General features: G+C 43.9%; 1 protein-coding gene across 1 annotated transcript in view; it reads left to right on the top strand.

Annotated features, from left to right (window-relative positions):
• The first annotated feature begins 3,778 nt into the window (after positions 1-3,778).
• CLYBL (citrate lyase beta like) overlaps positions 3,779-10,006 on the top strand; it is a 211,359-nt gene continuing 205,131 nt past the window's right edge. Inside the window, exon 1 of the mRNA XM_006101460.3 lies at positions 3,779-3,837. Coding sequence (XP_006101522.1) covers positions 3,779-3,837 — 59 coding nt within the window. The remainder of the gene's footprint in view (positions 3,838-10,006) is intronic.

Below are 10,006 nucleotides of genomic sequence, written 5' to 3'. Positions count from 1 at the left end.
CAAGAATGAAACTGTGTTTTCAACTTTACATATCCTGGTGACTAGAAGAGTTTTCACAGGCGGTCTCAGGCTCCCATGCATTTCAAACTTCGCTTCTCTTCTACTACCCACATACTTCTGGCGCTAGGGGCTCTAAGGGCACATTGTTACTGGACTATGACCTCTGACCTTGAATACCTTTCCGCAGGTGAGTCAGCACAGTGGGTAGCAGTACTCCTGGAAGCCATTTCTCAACCAGGACTGCTAATACTAACTAAACATGGAAGTGACTGCAAATCACATAAGCATATTCTACTACACCGAAACCAACTCTATCCCCGTTTAATGTCTTCTTACTGGACTCCCAAAATACTGCAGCCACCCCAGTGCCATCCAACACAAAAGAAATCTGAGAGGGTAGTCAGAATAGGCGGAAGTATCTTAACCATTGGTAGTTAAAATATCTTACTTTGTACAGTTTACAAAAACAAATGACCCTGTGAACACATTGGTGGGCACTTGGAAGGGGCCGTGCAAGTCAGGGGCCTGAGGCTCAACCGCCACTGGCTCTGGGAAAATTTGCCTCTGGCTCTTTCTATACAGAGCATTAGTTGAATCGATTTTTGTTTTCAACTTTTTTTATTAAGAATATTTTCCAACATTCACAAAGTTGGGGAACTGCCCCTCATAATAAACCCCACTCCACCTCATGCACTCATCACCCAGCTTCAACAGTGATCAGTGTTGGTTGATTTTTCTAGTGCCCACCATCATCACCCCAAATCCATTATGCAATAGAGGTGTGATATTTCTGGCTCCTATTCTTCTCTCTCAGCTCTCTGCCAGGTCCTTACCCCACCAGATTGCTGAACTCAACAGAGTAATGGGACTCATCGAATTTTTCACCCTGATACATTTCATATGTTTTCTTTTAAAGCCCTTGGGGCAAACATACTTTATTTTCCTTTCAGTTTTGGGGACTGTGAGTAAAGACAGATTTGACTAGCCTCAAAGGAGAAACTCTGAATCCTTTTCTCTATTAGATCTGGAAATACATCCTCCAGAATTCCACACTCACGTAGATAAAGTGTTATGAAGCATTATTTAAAATATACCAACATTAGAAAATAGTTCTTAAAACCTACCAGTTGGTAATTTCATGAAGAAACTCAATAAAACCACAACATCGCTGGTGAGAATGGGCATAGCTATACTTTTTTCAAGCAGAATCTGAAAGAAATTGAATCAGCAAATTAGCCTTAAGGTTCAGGACATTCTTTTTATTTTTTATTGATTTTAGAGAGAGAGGAAAGGAGGGGGGGAAAGAGAAACATCGATTTGTTGTTCCACTTATTTGTGCATTGACTGGTTGATTCTTGTATGTGTTCTGAGAGGGGATCAAACCCAAAACCTTGGCATATCAGGACGATTCTCTAACCAACTGAGCTATCCAGCCAGGGCTGGGCCAGGGCATTCTTAATAAGGATAACTAATATGGCAGTTGTCAGAATTATAATGAGGCTAGTGGAACATTTTCATTTTATATTTATCAAATACCTATCACTGAGCCAGGAGCATATAGCAATAACAAGATATGCCAGGCCCCTGTTCTCAAAGAGCTAACCGTCTATTCCTATGGATGGAGCAGTAGCAGCCTTTTTAAGTGGGACTGCCCACACAGCCCTAGCCCTGCCTCCTAAATGATAATAACACACCCAAAAAGCCCACCTGATTACAGTTCCCTCCCATGTTGAAAACTACCATTTCTCCCACTGTGGGGAAAGCAACAATAAGAAAGTAAATTCACACCCGGCCAGCATGGCTCAGTGGTTGAGCGTCGACCCAGGAACCAAAAGGTTGTGGGTTCAATCCCCGATCAGGGCACATGCCCAGGCTGTGGGCTCAATCCCCAGTGTGCAGGAGGCAGCCAATTAATGATGTTTCTCTTTCAATCAATGTTTCTATCTCTCTATCCCTCTCCCTTCCTCTCGCTCTAAAAATCAGTTTTAAAAAAAGAAAAACAAAGTAATAAAAATCAATAAAACATATTTTAAAAAAAGAAAGTGAATTCACAAATACTCAAATAAACATTGTGATGAGGTCTGTGATGGAAATGATCAGGTTACTGTGAAATGAAATCAATTTATTTCTCTAGTTTGGGTCATCTGCACAGGTCCCTTTGCACAGGTGGCAGGTCGGGCAAGTGTCCTGGAAGATGATAATTTGTAGCCATGAGTATTCTGGAGATAGGGATCCACATGTTCCAAGGCCCTGAAGTGGGAGGGGGTTTAGTGAACTTAATGAAGACGGGGAGAGTGAGACAAGACTGGAAAGACAGGCAGGTGTCAAATCAGGGTTGCAGTGAAGAATTTAGGTTTTACTCTAAATGCTTCCCATTAGAAGCCACTAAAAGTTTTAAGAAGGGAATTGCTGTGATGACAATAATGAGAGGTAATTAACACTATTGATCACTTGTTCTGGGCCAAGCAAGGTTTTAAGCTTATTAATTAACTCAATATACGTATACTTATACTTATAACAACCCTAAGAGGTGAGTACTATTTATAGTCCCATCTTTTAGACGAGGAAACTAAAGCACTGAGAGCTTAAGTAACTTTCCCAGTCACACACTAGTAAACTCTGTTTTAATACCTTAGCAGTTTCCCGACTATGAAGCTGGAGTTGTATTTGCTGAAAGACCGCCGGAGTTGCAGGGGAAGGTTATGTTTCTGGCTCAGACAGCTGCCTATTATAGGCATACTAGAGGCCTGGTGCACGAAATTCATGCACGGGGGAGGGGGGCCCTCAGCCTGGCCTGCACCCTCTCCAATCCGGGACCACTCGGGGGATGTTTGACTGCCGGCAGTGGTGTGGAGGGGCGTGGCCACGCCGGAGAGAGAGCCAGGGGCGTGGGGAAGATGGCGCTCTCACAATCTGGGACCGTTGGCTCCTAACTGCTCACCTGCCTGCAGGGCCTGATTGCCCCTAACCACCCTCTCCTGCCAGCCTGGTCGCCCCTAACAGCTGCTGCCTCTGCCCCTGCCACCGTGGCTTTGTGCAGAAGGACATCTGGATGGATGTCCGGAAGATGTTTGGTCTAATTAGCATATTACCCTTTTATTAGTATAGATACTTCCCATAATGGATTGTTAGCCAAGGCATGTACATGGTGATGCTCACAAACTTTTTAAGGCAGTATTTTTTAAAAAAATATATTTTATTAATTTTTACAGAGAGGAAGGGAGAGGGATTGAGAGTTAGAAACATCAATGAGAGAGAAACATTGATCAGCTGCCTCCTGCACACTCCTCACTGGGGATGTGCCCGCAACCAAGGTACATGCCCTTGACCGGAATCGAACCTGAGACCCTTCAGTCCGCAGGCCGACGCTCTAGCCACTGAGCCAAACCGGTTAGGTCTAAGGCAGTATTTTTAACAACAAAAACAACACCTTCCTAGAAAACGTGTCTTGTTCTGGCTAGAAAATGCAAGGTGTGTCAATAGTCGCCTTGAAAACCCCACAAGCACGGGGAGAGTTGGACTCAGTCAGCAGAAAACCTGCTCAAGAAGGAGCCACCCGCAGCTCTGCCGGGAAGGTCTGATCAGGGCGGGCGCGGAGAGGAGGTGCCCAGCAGGGAGGGCGCGGAGAAGCCGGAGAGGCAGGGAGGTCGGGGGCTGCCTGAGCCCCGCAGGGAAGTGGTGTTGAGGGGCGTGGCACACGCGCGGGGAGAGCCAGGGGCGTGGCCTGGGGCGGGGCGCCGGGGGGCGGGCAGGCGGGCGCGGCGCGTGCGCGGGGAAGATGGCGCTACGTCTGCTGCGGAGGGCGGCGCGCGGAGCGGCGGCGGCGCTGCCGAGGCTGTGAGTGCAGGTTCCCTTTACCCGCCGCTCTGCCGGGCTCAGCCCGCGGCCCGACGGGCTTTCCCGAGTCCTGGTGGGCGCCCCGGCGGGGGCGGGGCTGGAGCGCTGGGCGCCGCCGTGCGCCGGCCGACCTCTGTCTGCCAAGGTCGCCCCTGCTCGCCCTGCCTGTGGGACGTGGGTGCAGACCCGGGACGTGGGTGCAGACGTTCGGTCTGTCAGCCCCGGAGAACTAACCAGCCTCCCCACTAATGCGAGCGGCGAACGCGCGGAGGTTCCGTAAAGGGTCCCGGCGTCACCCCAGCTGCTCACCTGGGGAACCGGAGCACCTTCCCTGGTGTGCGCCGCAGGCGGTTCCCAAACTGCTCGGTCTAAGGACCCCTCTCCACGTGAAAAATTGTTGAGGACCCTTAAGAGCTTTTGCTCGTATCTTGATTTTTACTATATGAGGAATTAAAACACTTAAAAAGTATTTATTTAAAAATAACAAACCCATTAGTATTAATGTATAAATAACTATAACTATACACACACACACACACACATATATTTAAAGTAAGAAGAGTGGCATGGTTTTATATTTTTGAAAACCTCTTTGGTTTAATAAAGGACAATTCTCGTATCAGCTGTTCGGGGGGAAATTCCGATCTCAGATGCAGATACTTGTTGGAAAAGGGAAGCCCTCCTAGACCCTTTCAGAGGGTAGGGTCTCGGGGACCCCTCAGGTGTCCTCGGACCACACTTTGGGAACCGTTGCTCCACGTGCCTGAATACACCTTATCTCATTTGCTTCCTTGGCCACCTTGTGAAGCCCAGTGACTTGTTTATAAAGATGGGGAAACTGAGGCTCGGAGTTTGGTGCTTACATTTGCTTGCTCCCTGCTGCCTGACTCAGCAGGGTCCCATGCCAAGACCGACCAGGTGAATGCATCCCCCTTCCCATTTCCTACACCCAGGCCTGGGACATGGCCCCGGGCTCAGGGGATCCGCCCAGGAACCAGAGGAATCAATGAGGTGTATATGCAGACCCTTCCAGAAAGTCTCTTTTCTGGCCTACGAAGGGGCCTGTTCAACAGTGGGTCCAGTGACCGCACGCAGCCACCTACTTCTAAGGTGCTGGGTGCTCAGGGAACAGTGCTCTTCACCTCCATTAGCACCGGCTCCTTCTCAACACACCTGCACACCCCACCGCGGCCCTGGCTGCAGGCCTCCACGCAGGCTGCTTTCCAGAGGCACCCTGAGCTAAACCCTCCCGTCCTGGTGCCTTCAGAACACACGGGAATGGGAGAAGTGAAGGCGCCAAACGTCAACTTAGGAAAGCCTGCTTAGAGAAGTCTTCATTTCTACCCAAGTTCGGTCGCATGAGCCAGTGCTCATGGAGGTGAGGAGCACTGTATGCTTCTGCTGGCTTTTCCCTCCGGTTCTTAGAGCATCAGCACCATTGCTGACGGGCAGAGACCATTCCTGACTCCTCTTCCCAACCCTCCAACATTGTCCCTGTGGCAGTGCTGTCTGATGCTTCCCTGCCCAGCCTGTCTCCAGCCCTGCTGCTCTCTGTGGCCACTGCTCAGTTTATGTACTCTGCCCTCAGGTTGGGGGAGTATAGCTTTTCACTCCTAGCTGTGCTATTATTAGGGTACTTTTTCCATCAACCCCCCTTAGCTGATAGAAGGGGGTTAATGATATGTGTGTGTGTGAATAGCAGCCCGTGCAGATTCACGCATCTACAAATATTTCTATATGTAACCATCTGTATCTACATTAGGCTAAGCATGAATTCATATATAGGGTGTCCCCCCCCCAAAAAATATATATATACACACACACACACACTTTGAATAATTATAAAGGCAGTGTTTATTAAAATGCATTTCATTTTCAAAATTGAGCTATCAGGTGTTAAAGTGTGTAGACATTTTTTTGGACACCCTGTAGCCTCCAGTTCTAATCCGTTACTACATGGCTCATTCTAGCCTTCTCCCTTGCTTATTTGTAAAAATTTCACTCCAAACAGTGAGAAACCTGGATCCCACCATAGCCATCTAGTTACTTAATTGTTTAATTTCAGCATATAGAGGGGCCTTGACTTACGAGTTTAATTCATTCCGAGACCGAGCTCGTTAAGGAGCTCGTTAACTCAAATTACTCTATCAACTGAATGCAAAAAATCGGCCGAGAAACAGCTGGTATCTCAAAAAACTCGTTAGTCGGGACACTCGTAAGTCAAGGCCCCACTGTACTCATATAGCCGTATCTGAATTGTTAGACCATACTTCATGGGGGGCGGGGGGGACTTTACCAACTAGACGACAGTGCTTACGTGCAGTCCCTTTCCCTTTAGTCTTACTGGCTCTACTCATTTCCGAAGTCAGTTAGGTTAGCACCTTTCTCCCATTCCCTTCAATGAGGTTGTTCCATATGTTTGTACTGCAGTTAGATTCTCTTGTCACGGTCTGCATTCTTTCCTGGGATCCCCCTACCTCCCAAATGATTTTTTTAATTGCATGCATGAAGGCTCACTCTTTTTGCTATAAAGTTCTTTGGGTTATGGCAAATGCATAATTTCATGTATCTACCATAACAGTATCATACAGAATAGTTTTACTTCCCTAAAAATAAGTGCTTCACTTATTCATCCATCCCCCCTCTCAAACTCCTGGCAAGCACTGATCATTTTACTGTTTCTATACAGGGGTTGGCAAAAGTAGGTACAGTTGTGAGCATACAAAACACAGTTTATTCTTGTATTATTTATTGTTTATTGTATTACTTGTATTACGACTGTACACCTACTTTTGCCCACCCTGTAGTTTTGCCTTTTTGGATTGCATTCCTTGACTTAGCTATATGTATTAAGGACTCTCCATGTCTTTTTTGTGGCATGATAACTCATTTTCTTTTATTGCTGAACTGGAGGACCAGTGCACGAATTCGTGTATGGGTGGGGGCCCTCAGCCTGGCTGGCAGGGGGGAGGGACGGCGGGAGGTTGGCCGGTCAAGGGAGGTTGGCTGGGGGAGCGCACTGACCACCAGGGGGCAGCTCCTGCATTGAGCGTCTGCCCCCTGGTGTTCAGTGTGTCGTCATAGTGAACAGTTGACTGGTTGTTTGGTCAGCCGGTCGCTTAGGCTTTTATATATATAGATAATATTCCATTGTATAGATGTACCTATTGAAGGACATTTTGGTTACCTCTAGTTTTTATTGATTATGAATAAAGCTGCTATAAACATTCGTGTGCAGGTTTTGGATATAAGTTTCAAATCAATTGCCTAAATACCTAGAAGTATGATTGTATGATGAGACTATATGTAGCTTTGTAGGAAAGTAGCAAGCTGTCTTCCAAAGTGGCTATTCCATTTTGCATTCCAACTATGATGGTCATGTTTCTGTTACTCCGTATCCTTGTCAGCAATTAGTGTTGTCAGTTAAAAAAATTTTTTAGCCATTCTAATAGATATGTTACTGTTTTAATATGTTATTTTGTTTTAACTTGAAATTGCCTGATGTTGAGCATCATCTGTGTATCTTTGGTGAGGTATCTATTCAGCTCTTCCTATTTCTTAATTGGGTTCTTTTCTTATTGTTGAGTTTTAAGCATTGTTTTCATGTTGTAGATATAAGTCCTTTATCAGATATATATTTTGCAAATATTTTCTTCCAGTCTGTAGTTTATCTTTTCATTCTCTTAATGGTGCTTTTCTCATTTCCAATCCAAGGTTACATAGATTTTTTCCTACATCCCCTTTTAGAAGTCTTACAGTATTGTGTTTTATACTTAGGTTTATGGTCCATTTAGAGTTAATTTTTATAATAGGTGTAAGGTTCGTCTAATTCACTTTTTTGCATATTGATCCAATTGTTCCAGCCCATTTGTTGAAAAAAACTATCCTTTCTCCACTAAATTGCCTTTGCCCCTTTGTCAAAGATCAGTTGACTATATTTGTGTGGGTCTATTTCTGGCCTCTCTATTCGGTTATATTGACCTATATGCCTATTGCCAATATCATGCTGTTTTTATGACTGTAGCTTTATATTAAGTCTTGACGTTTGGTGGTGTCAGACGGCCAACTTAAGTCCTCTTTTGTATTGCGTTGGCTATTCTGAATCCTTTGCCTTTCTACATAAACTTTATAATCAGTTTATTGACATCCACAAAATAGCCTGCTGAGATGTGTTTGGGATTGCATTGAATCCATAGATTAAGTTGGGAATAATTGCCAACCTAACAGACTGAGTCTTCCAATCCTTGAACATGGACTGTCTCTCCATTTATTGAAATGTTAATTTCTTCCATCAGAGTTGAATAGCTCTCTGCACATATATTTTGTATATGTTTTGTTAGATTTATGCCTAAGTATTTCATATTTGAGGGTGCTATAGTAAATTATATTGTGTGTTAAATTTCAAATTTCAATTGTTCATTGCTGGTATATAGGAAAGCAATAGACTTTTTAAATATTAATTTTGTGCCCTGCAAGTTTGCCATAATCACTTATTAATTTCATGAATTATTTTTTGTTAATTCTACATAGATAGTCATGTCATTTGCAAACAAAGACAGGTGTTTTTTTTCTTCCCAATGTGTATACCTTGTATTTCTTTTCTTATTGCACTAGACTAGTAGCCTGGTGCACGGATTCATGCACATTGAAAGGAAATTAATTAGAAGGTGGCTGGCGGGGTGGGACTGGGCGAGACAGGCTGGACACGCCCTGGAGCCAACCTCCCGTGGTCCTTCCCTGGCTGGTTGCACCTGGGATGACAGCGCCTTGGCTCGAAGGGCATCTGCAGAGTGAGGGAGGGGGGGGTGTCCCTCTGACAGCTGGGGTCCCTTGGCCTGGCCTGCGGGGATTGGGTCTAAACTGGCTCTCTGACATCCCCCAAGGGGTCCCAGAGTGCAAGAGGGCACTCTGCAAAGTTGCTGTCATACAGGGTGTGGAATGCAAACACAAGTGTGCAGTAAACCAGATTCGGGGCCCGACAGTGTCCCAGAAACAACATAAACTACGGCCGAAGGTGGAATCACACGGCCCTGCAGGCTGACGCTCTATCCACCGAGCCAAGCCAGCTGGGGCTATAACTGTTTTTATACATTGTTGGATTTTATTTGCTAATATTTTTGTTGAGAGTTTTATATCTATGTTCATGACAGATATTGGTCTGTAGTTCTCCTTTTTTGTAATGTGTTTATTTGGTATTGGTTTCTCATACATGTATAGAGGGTGGGGCAAAAGTAGGTTTACAGTTGTGAGTATGCAAAACACAGTTTTTTCTTGTATTGTTATTAATTATTGTATCATTTTCCATACAAACAATGTAAACCTACTTTTGCCCCACCCTGTACATATGTCTCATGTCCTTTTTGTTTCTTTATTCCCTCTTTGCTGCTTTCTTTTGTTTTAAGTTAATATTTTCTAATGTAATATTTTCAATTTTTTAATGATATTTTAACTGTTTTTAAAGTTTGGTGGGTTTTTTTTTTAGTGGTTACCATATACATTTTTGGGGGGCTTACCATATACATTTTTTTAATTGTGGTAAAATAGACATAGCCTTGCCATTTTAACCATTTTCAGTGTACCACTTAGTGGCATTATTAAATTCATACTCTTGTGTAACCATCACCACTCTCTATTTCCAATTTTTTTGTGTGTCACTCCAAACAGAAATTCTATACCCATGAAGCAATAACTCCTCCTTCTTCAGTACCTGGTAATCTCTAATCTATTCCCATCTCTCTGACTTTGTCTTTTCTAGATATTTCATATAAGTGGAATTATATAATATTTGTCCTTTCTTTTCTGGCTTAGTTTACTTAGCATAATGTTTTCAGGATTCATCCATGTTGTAGCATGTATCAGAACTTAAGCACTTTTTATGACTGGATAATATTTCATTGCTTGTACATTACCATATATATCTTAGTTTATTGGAACCTACTTTTGATTTATACTTACTTTTAGAAGATAGAGAAATGTTACTTCTATATAGTTTTATTCCCCTTTCTTTTTTTTTGTGGCATTATTGCTATACACATTATATTTATAATGTTTGTAAACTCAGTAATATATTGTTGTAGTTATTACTTATATAATTTTATCTCTTTTAAAGAAACATAGGAAAGGAGACGGAAGTACACATACACACATACTATATATAAACATATATATA

The sequence above is a fragment of the Myotis lucifugus genome, unplaced genomic scaffold (genome assembly GCF_000147115.1).
Source record: "Myotis lucifugus unplaced genomic scaffold, Myoluc2.0 scaffold_363, whole genome shotgun sequence".
In the NCBI taxonomy this organism is placed as follows: domain Eukaryota; kingdom Metazoa; phylum Chordata; class Mammalia; order Chiroptera; family Vespertilionidae; genus Myotis; species Myotis lucifugus.
Note: the sequence above shows the minus strand (reverse complement) of the source record. Positions and strands in the feature narration are given on the sequence as shown.